This window comes from Rhagoletis zephyria, unplaced genomic scaffold (genome assembly GCF_001687245.7).
Source record: "Rhagoletis zephyria isolate East Lansing unplaced genomic scaffold, Rhagoletis_zephyria_1.1 Rzeph_scaffold_04338, whole genome shotgun sequence".
Lineage (NCBI taxonomy): Eukaryota > Metazoa > Arthropoda > Insecta > Diptera > Tephritidae > Rhagoletis > Rhagoletis zephyria.
The window spans coordinates 28993-44591 of record NW_016161421.1 but is presented as its reverse complement, the minus strand read 5'-3'; the positions used below and the strand labels follow the sequence as shown (position 1 = coordinate 44591).

At 33.8% G+C, this 15599-nt stretch overlaps 1 protein-coding gene across 1 annotated transcript in view; it reads left to right on the top strand.

Moving 5' to 3' along the window:
* Nucleotides 1-1393: 1393 nt before the first annotated feature.
* LOC108370595 (potassium voltage-gated channel protein Shaw-like) overlaps nt 1394-15599 on the top strand; it is a gene marked incomplete at its 3' end in the record, with an annotated part of 38214 nt that continues 24008 nt past the window's right edge. The window contains exons 1-2 of the mRNA XM_017625946.1: nt 1394-1466; nt 2538-3251. Of these exons, the coding sequence (XP_017481435.1) occupies nt 3208-3251 (44 nt within the window). The remainder of the gene's footprint in view (nt 1467-2537; nt 3252-15599) is intronic.

Below are 15599 nucleotides of genomic sequence, written 5' to 3'. Positions count from 1 at the left end.
CATTTTCGAACACTTAGCATAATGTAGTACCGCCAGCAAATTGCGAGACTCCCTTTCCACTTGTTGGTGCTAGAAAAATTACAGCTTTTGAGTGTTTGTTATTAAATTATTTTAGATTCCAAACCATTCATATTCTTTTCCTTCGTTTTTCCATTTGTTCCTCATTCCACTACCGTCCGCTCTCTCTTTTTGCACACACCACAGCACTTCATGTCGCTGACTTGAAAAACTTAATGACTACAAATTTAATTTGGCTATTTATTTTACGCTTTCACACTTACTATACAGTTTTTTTTTCTACTTCTGCTCTAATTTATTCATTTATTTTTATTTTTTTGCTTGCAGGCAACAAGAGCACAAGAACAGCAACAGTGCTAGCAATTATGTACACGAGCACCTCTCGACACTCGACTCTTGCGTGCGCATAATGCAAAACTCACAGATTCATTTGACTCTAGGCTACGACGCGCTAGTCTGAAGATCACAAGCAACAAAAGTGCAGTGTCCATAATTTATGTGGCGTGAATGTACAGTGAGTGTGGCCTGCCAACGCCTTTGGGCAACGAGACGAAAGCCGTCAAAGTCACACATTTGCGCGCATAATTGATTGCAACGCCTCGAATGCCGACTGCCGAGTTGCTTAAGTATGAATTGCGCGACGACGCGGCTGAGAGCGTCATTTCTGGCCAGCTTTGTAGTACTTGCATACATATGAACAGCAGTCACCTCGAGCTGTAGCATATTACAATAAGCAGCCTGGAAACAAAACAAAGTAGAGGCACTAAAGGCGCCAGGAGCGTATTGTTGTCGGCGCGGTAGGCACTCAAAGTAATTACGTGAAAACGCGCGCAAAACAATTGCATTACAAGGGAAATTAAAGAGAGGACAAGAAAAAAAAAGTAAAACATAAAAGAAGAAATACNCACTAAAGGCGCCAGGAGCGTATTGTTGTCGGCGCGGTAGGCACTCAAAGCAATTACGTGAAAACGCGCGCAAAACAATTGCATTACAAGGGAAATTAAAGAGAGGACAAGAAAAAAAAGTAAAACATAAAAGAAGAAATACAAAAAAAATAAAAAATAAAATAAAATAAAATAAAAATATTAAGAAAAATTACACAAAAAAAAGTCAAGAAAAAATACCGGCAAACGAATGTCGGCATTTCTCACATCTGTGTGAATTGTATGTAGAGCAATTTAATTATTTTCCTGCAAACGCATTTGCACGTACAAACATACATATACATATATGTCATTATACACTGCCGGAGTTAAGTATGGGCAGAGCGAATTTTTCACAATATATGCAGCAATTTCTATTCTAATATTTNAACATAAAAGAAGAAATACAAAAAAAATAAAAAATAAAATAAAATAAAATAAAAATATTAAGAAAAATTACACAAAAAAAAGTCAAGAAAAAATACCGGCAAACGAATGTCGGCATTTCTCACATCTGTGTGAATTGTATGTAGAGCAATTTAATTATTTTCCTGCAAACGCATTTGCACGTACAAACATACATATATGTACATATATGTCATTATACACTGCCGGAGAAAAGTATGGGCAGAGCGAATTTTTCACAATATATGCAGCAATTTCTATTCTAATATTTTTCCGCTAATTTTCTATAAAAAAATTGTTCATTCTACAACAAAAAAAAAACACATAAAAACATTACACATTTTTTAAACTTTGTGCAAAACTCGCGAAAAATCAATAAATTTTAATGCAAATTTTCAACTTTTCAGTCAGATTTTTTGGAATTTTCTTGAGTAAGCAGTTTTGCAGCCCCTTAAAATCTAGCAAAAAAAAAATTCAAATTCAGAGTTAGTCAAAAATCGCGTTGATTTTTGAGAATTTTTTTGTTGAAGTTGTTTTGCATTTTTCCAATACAAAGTATTTTCGAAAGAAACTGCGTAAAACAATTGCCAAAAATCAACTTGTAATTTTNTTCCGCTAATTTTCTATAAAAAAATTGTTCATTCTACAACAAAAAAAAAAAACATAAAAACATTACACATTTTTTAAACTTTGTGCAAAACTCGCGAAAAATCAGTAAATTTTAATGCAAATTTTCAACTTTTCAGTCAGATTTTTTGGAATTTTCTTGAGTAAGCAGTTTTGCAGCCCCTTAAAATCTAGCAAAAAAATTCAGAGTTAGTCAAAAATCGCGTTGATTTTTTTTGAAGTTGTTTTGCATTTTTCCAATACAAAGTATTTTCGAAAGAAACTGCGTAAAAAAATTGCCAAAAATTGTAATTTATTATAATAAAAATTATTGGGCTACAAATCTGCATACACAAAAAAATTCTAAAAAATCTGATTAAAAAGTTGAAAATTTTCATGCAAATTATTTATTGAATTTTACGAGTTTTTTGTTGTAGAATGAACCATATTTTTATAAAGAATTTGCGTAAAAATATTGAAACAAAATTTTTTGTAAATATTGTAAAAAATTCGCTGTGTCAATACTTTTTTGCGACAGTGTATAACCACACACACACCTACATACCTACATACTACATTCAAAAGCAGCACAATGGCATAACGCATAAAAAGTGCAAGTGAGCGTGCAAGAACGTGTTGTGAATTTTAAACAAAGAATGAAATAATTTCGAAAGTGCAGCAAGAAGTTGCAAAAAAAGGAAGCAAAAAATAATGTTCGCATAAAGCATAGCGAAAAGCAAGAGAAATTATAGCGCAAATAATAGTCAATGCGAAAAAGTGTGCAAAAGCTGAAAGCATTCAGAAACAAAGCCGTGCACTTTTCGCCAAAGAAATTGCGCAAACATATGCAAGTACAAAAAAAAAATCGAAACTTTTAAAAGCGGAAAAGCATTAAAGTGGTCAGCAAGTGTTGTGAAGTGAAGTGATGTGAAACAACAAAAGTGAAAATAGTGTGCAGGAAATATTTGTGTCACAAAGCAGAAGAAAAGATTTCATGTTTTTGTTTTTCCCCCGCCTACTTTTGTGCTTTTTGAATTCTTCAAATTGTGGCCGCTGTGGCGTATACGTAACATGAAAAAAGCACAATTTCGTTAATGTTGGTTGTGTGTGCCACAGCATAGCCGCTACATAGTCGATTGTGCGTGCGTGTTAAACGGTGGTGCCTGCTGTTGCGCTGCGTATTTAGGCGCTTAGTCAGTTGTGGCGTGTATGCTCAAGGCGCGCATGCTGCTGCTGCCAGATTACGTTTTGCAACATGGATGGCGAAAATCGGATTATACTCAATGTGGGTGGAATAAGGTGAGTTATGGTGGTTTTGCTTTTTGCTGTTGTATTTTTTACTCATACATACATGTGTATGTATTAGGGAGGTGCTAAAAATATCAACACCACGGGGAATACTACCATTTTGCAGTACGTAAAATATTAAAATATCCACAAAATATTAATTAAAAAAATTTTAGGGTTCGCTATAAGGTTAAATTTTTTTCTTAAATCGCAAAAATTCGACAAAATATTTGACTTTGCGCAGCCATAACTCAGCGAGCTTATGAATTTATATGAACAAGTTTCAATAATATGTTAAATTTATAAGATTTCAAGTCAAAAGTTTTATGGAAATTTTTCGATAAAAAAATTTAATTCTTTCAAGCTAGCTAGCGACCCTAAAAATTGTATTAAATTTTTTAAATCTTGGTTGATGTCTTAATATGGGCCTCATACAAAATTTAGATGTTATTTAAAAAAATTTTTAAAATTATTAATTTTTGTTTACAATTTTTGGAATTTGCGTGTATGTCTTAATTTTATGCCCCATACAAAATTTAGGTTTTGATAATAAAAAAAAAAAAATTTTCAAACATAGCTAGCGACCCCTAAACATTTTATAAAATTTTTGAAATCTTCGTTAATGTATAAATGTGGTGCCCTTTACAAAATTTAGTTGTTGATATTAAAAAAAAAAAATAAATAAATTTTTTCAAACACAGTAAGCGACCCCTAAACAATACATACAATTTTTGAAATCTTCGTTGATGTCATCATTTTGTGCACCAAACAAAATTCAAATGTTTATATTTTAAGGACCGCCCTTGTATGTTCATGTGCTTCTAGTATATTTTTAGTTGTACTTTTCCATACACTATTCTGTGAAGTGGCGTTAACGCCGCTTAACTCTTGAAATGGAGCGCAATTAAAGTGCTGCGCCTTTGCAAGCACTTAGAAAATTATTTCTTAGCGTAGGTTACTGAGCAGCCTAATTTGCTTGGATTTAAACACGCTGAAAATTACACTGATAAGTCATTTTCGCTTAGCCTCAGAATAAGCGACTACCTGGGAGGCAGTAAGTAAGCTTCGCGTAGTCTGGTATTGTGTGATATTATAGCTGTTTGTTATAGGGTATGTGCCATTATATAGGTGTTTTTTTTACAAAGAGGATGAGGGGCTGAGTTGCCTTAAAAAATTTATAATCACGTGTGGCACCGGCTAAATTTCGACTTTTCTTTCTATTTTGGTGGCTGTTCGAAGTCAAAATGTCGAAAAGCTCCGTCGCACATCCTAGTATTAAATAAGTAAAAAAGTGGTTAAGAAAGAGAGAACCCTGTGGTCTCAAGCATTTGTTGTATATCGATAACAACCTCAACGAAAGTAGGGTGTGAATGAAGCATACAACAGCTACGTGAACTATCAAGTCCCACAAGCTTCTAGCCACTATTGCATCAAGTTCGTAGTGCGAGGTAAGGAGTCGCATCGTTCAAGAGGTGACACTCTTTCCACCGCTACCGATATAGACCGGGACAGGGAAGGTGGATTGTCCAATATACTCTTCATCCTAATCCAAGGTGTCATGCGTCTTTTCGTGCCAATAGTATGGTTTGCAGTCAGTGGCTTTCCAGCTGTATGCCAACGAAGGCACCCGGATACCAGTCCTTTGTACTGTTTACAAGGAAATATAAGATTTCGAGATTTTCGAGCGAGGTTAAATTATACCGACGTAATTCTTAACAGAATGTTGGACTCAAATCGCTCTCTACGCCTGTAAAGCAGCGGTTGAGTCTGAAACCGCACATCGTACACTGGATGTACTATACGGCGGTTATCCGACCGTCTCTCTTCTCTGGGATCAGACCTGGCTCTAGAAATGTCCATTTATAGGAGCAAATTGCATAGGGAACAGAGGGCTGTCATCATGTTAATTACAGGAGCCATACCCTCTACTCCCAGTAAGATTCTAGTAGTTCTACTAAATCTTCTTCCTACCGACCTTTACGGTAGATTTTAGCTTGCTGCAATGCAGCAAGATGAACTCCAGCTCATACGTAGAGAGCTTAGGTTTGATCACTTGAAAATTCTGGACACTATTTCCAGTAACTTTACGTGAACTGGATTATATCTACCCAATGCTCTGCTTCGATAGTATTAGAATACCAGACACAACCTACTAAATAAACCGCCCGGACTTATATCCTTGGTCTATCGCTATTTTTACGGATGGGTCAAAGCTCGACCACTAGGTTGGTAGCGGAATTTATCCTAAATGCCTCTCACTAAACCTCAGGATGCAGCACACTGACCACTCTACCGTTTAATTATCAGTTATAAGGGAGGCTGCTCTATGGCTCAATAGTGCCCCAACATCTCTTTAGCCCGTTATTATTTAACCTGAGAAGCAATCGTCAATGGGATATTTACAGTGCAGCAGTTGTTCTTCGAAAATTCCGGGAATGCGTGTTGGTTTTGGGTTCTTTTTAACGAGGAGAAGGCATCGAAAGCCTATGACGGAGTATAGCAAAAAAATTTAACCCAGTAAATCTCCTACCGTACAGGAGCAATGACCCCCGGTATATCGTTGAGTTTTTCACTAAGCTCACATGTACGCTACAGTTCTAGCATATTTATTCAGTTAGTTACATAGGCCCCGATACTGGTTTAAATTACCAAGATTCTTCTTCCGTGTTATTCTTCTGGGTAAAGCTTTAAAGACATCAAAATCTCTATGGCCGTTTTTAAGTGAAGAGAGTTTTCGCATGATGTTGTAGCTTCGTTATTATTGCGCATCTACGGTTCAGATTTGATGACCTTCACAAAAACTGCTTTTGCAGTTGCTGTCAACTCTCTTCTAAATCTTTTCAAACTAATACCTTCTTAAACCTCTTTCGTCTGACACCCATATTCATATGATTATTTAAATTACCTTAACTTAAACTGAATCTGATTTTCTAAGCATGTGGCAACCCTCCTATATAGTTCAGAAATAAAGCTTTTTCAAACTCATTTTGATTGATACCCATCTTTTAATAATTCATTTAAATTATTAAATTATTTGAACCTAATTTTTTTAATATGTGACAAGCCCCTTCAAGCACCTCAAAACTATTTTAAATGTTCAAACTTAACTTGACACGCATTTCATGCAACTTGTATAAACGTAAGTGAACTAAATTCGACTCTTCCTACACGTGGCAATACTCTTAAAAAGTATTTTCAAAGTAAAATTTCTTAAATCTCCGTCGTCGGACATTGTGATACATATTTCAATTAACTGATAAATTTAGTTGAATTGGTTTGTTAAACATGTGGCAACCTCCTTCAAATTAGTACAAAAATAAAGCCTTGTTAACACATTTCGGTTAATTCGCATATTTTAATAATTCATTTAACATTTTAGCTGATTTGAATTCAACATTTTCACCAGGTGGCAGCCCACTTCATAAACCGCAAAAATATTCTAAATGTTCAAGCTAAAGATTTTTTAAGACTCCTTTGTATGTAACCCATATTATATTATTTTTCAAACTAAAACCTGCTTAAATTTCCTTCGTCCGACACCCAAATTGTGATCATATTTCAATTACCCAATTGCCTTAAATTAAGTTGAACTCAGTTTTTTAAACCCTTCTACATGTAGTTAAGAAATAGGGCATTTTCAAGACCATTTCGATTGCTACCCATATTGTAATAATAGATTTAACTTCTTAAATAACTTTACTTAAATTTTTTGAAAGGTGGCAACTCTTTTCGAAAAGAAAACAACTTTATTTTACATCTGCATGCCAAGCCCTTTAATATGGCAACCAACTTTTTAAAATCGAACGAACAGTGTGGATCTGATGGCGCTGATTATTAAATAATTCAAATTAAATTTTTTAAAAGGTGGCAACTCTTTTCGAAAAAGTAAAACCTTATTGCACATCTACAGCACGGGTCCTTTAATTTGACATCTCATTTTTTAATCAGATATGTTTTAAACGTTTTCGATAACGCTTTCTGTGCAGGTGTCACCTGTGTCCATGTGTTCCAGATTGAGACTCCTTTCCTTTTCAAGAACTCTACTCAGAACAATTTTTTATTTGCCTTTTTGCCACATGTCGTATGGTGCGTGAATCTGGCATACACAATTTTTGAAAAAATTTTTTTTTTTTTTCAAAATATCCAGAACTTTTTATTTCCTTCTCAAGAACTCTAGAACTATTTGAAAGCTACTCAGAACAACTGCTTTTTTTTTGTCGTTTTGCGTCATACCGTATGCCAACTTCCGAGACATGCCAGAAAAGTCTAAATTTTAATTCGTAAAAGCAGAATCGCTATTAGGTGCTGGGATAACTCATTTAAATTCGTTTTTAAAGCGTTCTAAATATTGACTCAAGAAGTTTCAAAACCTTACACGTCCATAACTTCGATAGGTAGTACTACCTACTGCTTAAAATCTCAACTACCGGCCATTGAACTGATCTGTGAGCCAAATAGCCAAGAGCAGATATAAACTCCTAACTAATTTTCGCATTTTCGTTTTTTCTTGACAAACCTTTAAGTTATTTTAAGCAAATAATTTAATTTTCCTCTTAAAGACACATCCTTTTCGCTTTAAAGTAAAATTGCTGCAAAAAATCACTGCTATAATGTTAGCACACTTCCGCTTTTATATTTCCCTTCGTTTTTCAAGTCATTAGCACCCACAGAATTCCCATTGCATGCATGCATGCACAATGTGGCAGGCACATTTTTTTTTTTATACCTGCGATTGAGCATTGTTGCTGTCGATTGGTATCAGAACAATTGATTGGTTGACTGACTATATTGCTGTGGTATTGGCAAGTGACGGAAAACGCTTTTAAATACACAATTGTTGCTATTTGAACACAGTCAGTGGCAATCGACTTTGAGGGCTCAGAGCGACGTGCATAAATACCCAGTAGGGAAAACGAGTGTCATGTAGTGATATTGACAGTCAGAAGCGCGGCTGTTGTTTAGGATATTTTTCACAAAATGTGAAGTGTCTGAAACTGACTAGGGTTTAACTAGTCTAAAATATTAACACAAGGAGTATAAGAACTGAAGTATAAGGTATAAGAAGGTATGTGTCAAGTATGTACAGATAAATGAGATGCCTGACAGGGTAATTCTGGCTACTGTCTTTCAGCTAACCACAGTCTTTCGACAAAATCTTTCGTAAGACAATTTTTAATTCTGGCAACTGGCTTGAAAACATTTTTTTTTTTTTCTTTCAAAATACTAATTGAAACATCTGATTTTTCTGAATATTAAACTAAATAAAAAATATATATATTTTTTTAATACAATTAAATTAGATTTAAAGAAAATTAAATAAAATTGGTTTTTAAAAATTAAATGGAATAACAAAATAAATATTTCCCTAAAACAATAAAATACAAAAAAATTAATAGAAAATTAAGTTAAAATTTGGAAAAATTTACATTAAAAAATACATAGAATAAATTTCTTAAAATAAAATTAATTAAATATATATATATATATATATATATATATATATATATATATATATATATATATATATATGTTAAACCAATAACTTTTAAAATTTAAAAGAAAACTAGATTAAAAAAGAAAAAAGCATGTAAATCGAAAAAAGGAAAAATAAACAAGCTCCTAAAAATTGAATGTAATAAAAAAATCTATAAATTTCGTTTTAAATCAATAAAATATAAAAATCAAGAGAACATTAAATTAAAGCAAGAAAAAAAATCATTTTTTTATTATATAAAATTTAATTTTTTTTCTATTATACCGGTAAAATCTAAATCTAAAAGAAAACTAATTAAAAAAAAAAAGAAATTAATTTAAAAACCAAATAAAAAATTATTGAAGTTCGTTTCTATGAATCAAACTGAACAAAAATAATACATATGTAATTCTTTTAAAAGTAATAAAATTTAAAAATTAGAGGTAAGTTAAATTATAAAAGAAAAACAAATTTCTAATTATGTGAAATTTTAAAATATTTTTCGTTTTAAAAAGACAAAATTGTAAATTAAATAAAATGTGATTAAAATCCAAAAATTAAATAAAAAAATAAATAGAATAAGAAAAAAAAAATAACTTTCTTAAAATTTAATTAAGAAAACATGCTTTTTTAAAACATTAAAATCTGAAAAAAAGTTAAAAAAAAATTAAAAAATTCCGCAGCCCGAGGTTTCGCACCACCGATCTCTCGAATGGTAATTAAAAATATAAAAATTAAATGAAAATTAATATAAAAAAAAAATATTTAATAGCAGAGAAAAAATAAATATAAGAAGTTTTTAATAACTTAAATAATAAAAATATTTTCTTTTTATAACATTTAAATCTGAAAATTAAATTAAAAAACGAAAAAAAAATCCGCTGCCCAAGGATTTGCACCTCAGATCTCTCGGATGGCACGCCGTGCTGTGTTCACTGTACTTCAATATAGTAATTTTTTATCTTTTGCACTCAAATTTTGTGATTGTGTAAAATTAGTTCGATGAAATTTAAGAATTTTTAATATTTTTAATGTTGTTTTGAGCTTTGTACCACTATTATGCGTATTAGGAAAAATGGCATTTTTTGTTACATTTCCTTTGTGAATTACCTTAAATGTAGTTGCATGGGAACTAGTTTTCGACTAGACAAAATATGTATAATTAAGCTCTAGCTGCAAACTTTTATTCTGGTGAATGGCGGGGGAAACAAATGGGGACTCGTCTGCAATTAGTCTCCCACTCGTTTACGGAGTATTCAAAATCTATTGCTTTCGTTGTGGGGTTTTAGCATGTTACGACTAAAAGGGTTAACGTGTCTACACAAGACAAGAACATTTACACACATACATACATAGCAGTGACAACACTGCGCTCACCAGCGCACCAAACCACAAAACCGCAGTGCTTTTTTTCTGCTTTCAAGTATTACATTTTTTGTTTTTGTTTTTGCTATATTTTGCGTACATTTCTCTTCGTTTTGTTTTTATGGCATTACGCATGCTGGCTTTAAAATTTACACCACTTTTTTTTTTTTTATCCTGGCGAATACATTTGTATACACCTGCTTGGCGAGGCAATCGCCAATGCAGCTTCCGAGCCTTGTTCACCTTTTAACGGTATCATGCAATGTTTTGTGTTATCGGCCTACACGTTTGACTGAGTCGCAGTGTTTTCCACCCATTGCCACGCTGGACCATAGCACAATATTTTGTGCATTTGTACTGTTTCCCACACTTGCGATTTACAATGAGGATAACTCTCGCCCACCGGAACAGCCAACCGCACAGTCGGCCAACTGTAGCGCAACTATTAACGATTGTGTTTGCCACATTTTTTAACTATTTTGTTTATTCTCTTTTGTTTTCAGTATGGTTCAAAGTTAAATTTTATATCAGGTTGCTTACAATTGGCATCAAAATAGCCAATAGCTGAATTCGCTTTCAATAATGATTGGCTGTTGGTGCAATGTTTTGTTTATTTGTGTGCTTGTTTAATAGAAAAAAAGATTCCGTTTGGTCTAGTATCTAGTGGATATTTGCCGTTAGTTTAAATAGCCAAAGTTTAAGTGAAAGTGTTTAAAAAAAAAAAAAATATTTTCTTTCGTTCTTGTACATTCGGTATTTGGAGGTAAAAGTCTTTTGGGAACATTTCAAGGTTGGTATTGGGTTAGGTTATGGTAGGCCAGGTCAGTTTAAGCTTCTCAAGATTAGTTTAAATAAAAGGTGTTTTTTTAGGCATGTGGTTTTCAAGAAGAAATAAAACGCACATAGTTTAATGATATGGCCAAGAATTTAGCTTTATTATTACGAAAGGCCCAATTTTCAACCACTTTTTGCAGCAATTGCGGCCGTATGTCAGCAATAACGCGCCGAAGATTCTCTTCCAAGGTGTCAATCGTCTCAGGCTTATCTCCGTAGACAATCGACTTCACATAAAGCCACAAAAAATAGTGCAGCGGTGTTAAATCGCACGATCTTGGAGGCCTCGCCACAGGCCCACGACGCGACATAATGCGCTCACCAAAAGTTTCCTTAAATATATTGATTGTTTCGTTGGCTGTATGGAGTGTAGCGCCGTCATGTTGGAACCAAAAGTTGTCCACATCAACATCCCCCAATTCAAGCACGAAAAAGTCATTAATCATGGCCCTATAGCGTACCCTATTGACTGTAACATTATGGCCGGCTTCATTTTTGAAGAAATATGGACCAACTATTCCCTCCGCACATAGATCACATCAAACAGTGACTTTTTGAGGATGTAACGGCGTCTCAACAATGGCTTGTGGATTATCATTACCTATTAACATACCCATTCAACCAAAAGTGAGCTTCATCGCTGAAAAAAATTTAATTTGAAAATCGGGATCGGTAGCCATCTCGTTTTGGGCCCATTCGCCGAACGTGCGACGCGCTTGATGCTCGTTCGGCTTTAGATCTTGCACGAGTTAGATTTTGTAAGCCGCACACCAAGATCCTTCCGCAAAATCTTCCGTAAAGTAGATGGGCACACTGTGCACTGTACGGCATCTTTAAGGATGTGCATTATCCACTAGAGTAAATGTGGTGCGAAACCGATCAATGGTTGCTCGAATTACCGACTCTGCTGGGCGATTATGTCGACCGAATATTGGACGCAGCGCGCGATGCGTCGCGCGAATCGAACCATTGTTTTGGTAATAAATTTGCACGATTTGCTAACGTTGCTCCAGAATGAGTCTGGTCACTATGAAATGGTAAACCAAACTGAATATAAATCAAGTAACAGCTGTCAAAAAGACCAACTCCGAAAAAAGTATTGCCTCATTGAAAACCACACGTTAAAAAAAAACCTTTATTTTCACTTACTTCTAAATTACATTGGAACACCCAAAGTAAGGTTAGTTCGCTTGCAAGCTCCAATACAGTCAGGAACTGGGAAGACGGTATATAACTCGTTGGCTGAGCCAATATAGGTACATCTCTCTCATTTATGTAGTCCCATATACACAGCAGCGAGTAAGCGAAAGAGCTAGCGAATTTTGCAGATTTGCATAATTTGCATGATTGGCTGAGGATAGGTTTAGTTGGGTTACTTTAGGTTAAGCACTAGGTAAGTCAGTTTGGCCAACATCTCGATGAACTGCGAAAGCCGCACCGGGGTGTGATGCCTGGAGATTCTAATCAGAAAAATGAAGGTGCTACAGGAAGATTAAACTGCTACTTGTCCAGACTATATCCCGACGTACCCATGGTATGTACATAACAATGGCCGGCATCTAAAGCTTCGTCCAGAACACCAACCTCTCAGTTAAACTCCACTCACACCCTTCTCTCTTGGCTCCGACCCCGTCGAGATAGTACGTTTACTGGGCTTACCTTTAGTTTAGCTTGTCGACAAAGATAGAAAGATTAACAGATTCTAGGCCGGGTTGAGTATACATTACAACAACAACGGGCCATCCAATCCGTAGTGTGCTACTCGGACGTCAGTGAAAAAATAATTATTTAGAGCTAAAATTATTATTTATTAGGTCAACGAAACTATTTGGATGGTACCTAGAAGAGTTTATGTCTATCTACTAATCCTGTATTAACTGGCAATGATAAATTTTCTAAGGAATCCCGAATCCCTTACGTCGAATATTTAGTACAGTTTATCTTGGGCATCGATAAAGATCCATAATCCTATATCTCCTTTCGTTATTTTTCAAGGTCGCCAACGAGAACTCAACACCACTTTTGCTGGAAATAGATATGTAGGATAATAGTGATTCCGCATGGCGTTAAAGCGCCAAAATCTTATTTCACATTTTAAACAGGTGGCAACCCTATTCAAACCTTAAAAAAATATTCCAAATGTTTCATCTAAATCCATCGCATGGTGTCTTTTTCATTGCATCAAAATCCAAATCACCCTGTTGCGCTGAAAATAAGTTCTAACGTCAAACAATAAAACCTTCTTGCATATCTAAAATTTCTGAAATTCGAAATAACGGTGCAGATCACAAAGTTAGATAGATATTACTTTTCAAATAGGTGGCAATCCTAATAAAAAATATTTTTGGCCTAACGTTTTTTAGAGCTCTTTCGTTTGACACTCATATTTTAATATTTCATTTAACTTGTGTATAAGTTAACGAAATTCGTTTTCTCAAACAGGCAGAGATAGCAGCCCTCTGCGAAACCATTTTCAATAAAATCTTTTTTAATCTATTTCATCTGTCATTGTGATTCATGTGACAATTAACTGAGGAATTAAGTTGAATTAAATTTTTTGAACTCGTGGCAACCCTTCTAAATTTAGTTCAGAAATAAAACATTTTTAAATCCATTTCCATGGACACTAATTTTTTAGTAATTCATTTAACTTAGTAAATAATTTGAATTAAGCTTCTTCTTTAAGAAAACCGCTGGCAATCCTCTACAAATACGTCGAAAATAATCTAAATCTTCGAACTAAAGATTTCTTAGAACTCTCGATTGAAACCCATTTTTAAAATTTCGTATAACCTGGGAATAATTAAATTAAATTCGACTTTTAAAACAGGCAGCAGCCTCTTCAAAATATTTTTAAATTACTGATACATATTTCAATTACCTAATTCGAACCACTGATCAACTTCTGAGTATTTTTATGCCACAAGGCATGGAATTGATAAACTATTGCGAAAGTTAAATAGAAAAATATCATTTCCAACTACTTTTTCAGATCTTTGCGAATAACAACCTCAGGAATCCAGAAAAAAAGTGTCATAAGTCAATGAAAAAGTGTTTCCAATTGTTATTGTCCTTGAAAGATCGGCCTCGCAGTCACCAAACTTTGAAAGCTCAACTATAAAAGGCTGGTCCAAATGAAGTCTGGTAAAGTGAGCATTCACTAAAGACATGTTCTGTTTCTAGTAGAGTTTTCGTCAAATAGTTCGTTCGTCCCAGGTAACTTATGCAGTTCATAGAGTCTTTGTTTGAAAAAGCTCTGGTACACAAGCTCTCCTCATACCCACCAGCATGGGCTGCAATGCTGTAGACAAGGGCGCTTTGGATTGAATGACTCTTGCAGTGTCTTATTTCGAATTGCACCCGTTCTGCCTATAATCGGGTGTCCAGTCCAATGTGCAATGGGGCAAGCCGCACTGAGCATTACCACTGTTTACTCTCTCCTATAACGTTATCAAATGAATTTGGGCGTCACTGTACCCTCCAAAAGGCTACAGGTTTCTAAAGATGCAAACTTCGTAGACCTGGGCCTTTTGTTTCATTCGCTGATGAGAGGAGACGTTCTGCCGAACACAAGAGAATTGCTAGATTTTTAATAATTTAAACCCAGCCATAAATACTTTGCGCATTTATTTTTAGTCATTAAAAATTTTTGGCATATATTTTTAGAAATTGAAAAACTTTTTAATGACTTTAAATCTGACCATACATTTTTAGTTATTAAAAAAGTACAAGTATATTTCTGGTAGTTCAAAAACTAATCACATATTTTGCATGATTTAAAATTTGGCCATACGTATTTTTAATATAAAAACTTTAGTTAAATTTTTGGTCACTTAAAACTGGCCATACATTTTTGATTTTTTGTATTTTAAAAAGTAGACATATCTAAATATGTTGTCACTTAAAACTGGCCATAAATTTTTAGTCAATAAAAATCTGGCCATACATTTCTAGAATTTCAAAAATCAGGCATCGTTTTTGATGACTATAAATCTGGCCATACAGTTTTAATAATTAAATATAAATCGTTGCTAAAATTTAAAAAAAAAAAAATGTGGTCATATATTTTTAGTAATTTCAAAACTTTGACTCAATTTTTGGTCACTTAAAATTGGCCATAAATTTTTAGTCATTAAAATGCGGACTGAAATTTATTGAACTAGACATAATTTTTGATGACTTAAAATCTTACCATAAATTTTTATGGCCTTATTCATAAAAAAAGCTCTATAAAGTAACAGCTTCATAGAAATTTTAAATTTATAAAGCAGTTAAAGGCTTCTTTATTTTTTATGAATTTGGGTGTTAGTAGTTAAAAAAGTATACTCACATAAATTTTTGGTAGTTCAAAAACAAGTCATAGTTTGACTTGAAATCTGACCGTACTTATTTTTAATTTTAAAACTGTTGTTGTTGTTAAGTTTTTGGTCAGTTAAAACTAGCCACGCATTTTTGGTCGTTCAAAACTTGGAATACACTTTGATAATATCAAATGGGTGGGTAAGTTTTTGGCCACTTAAAACTGCCCATACATTTTTAGTCATTAAAAAGTGGGCAAAAATGTTTGGTGATTGAAATAAACTGAGCATACAATTCGCGTGCTTTTTAAACTGGACACAAATGTTGGATAAATATTTAAAAAAAAACTGGGTATAACATTTGTTTAAATTAAAATCTGTACATACATT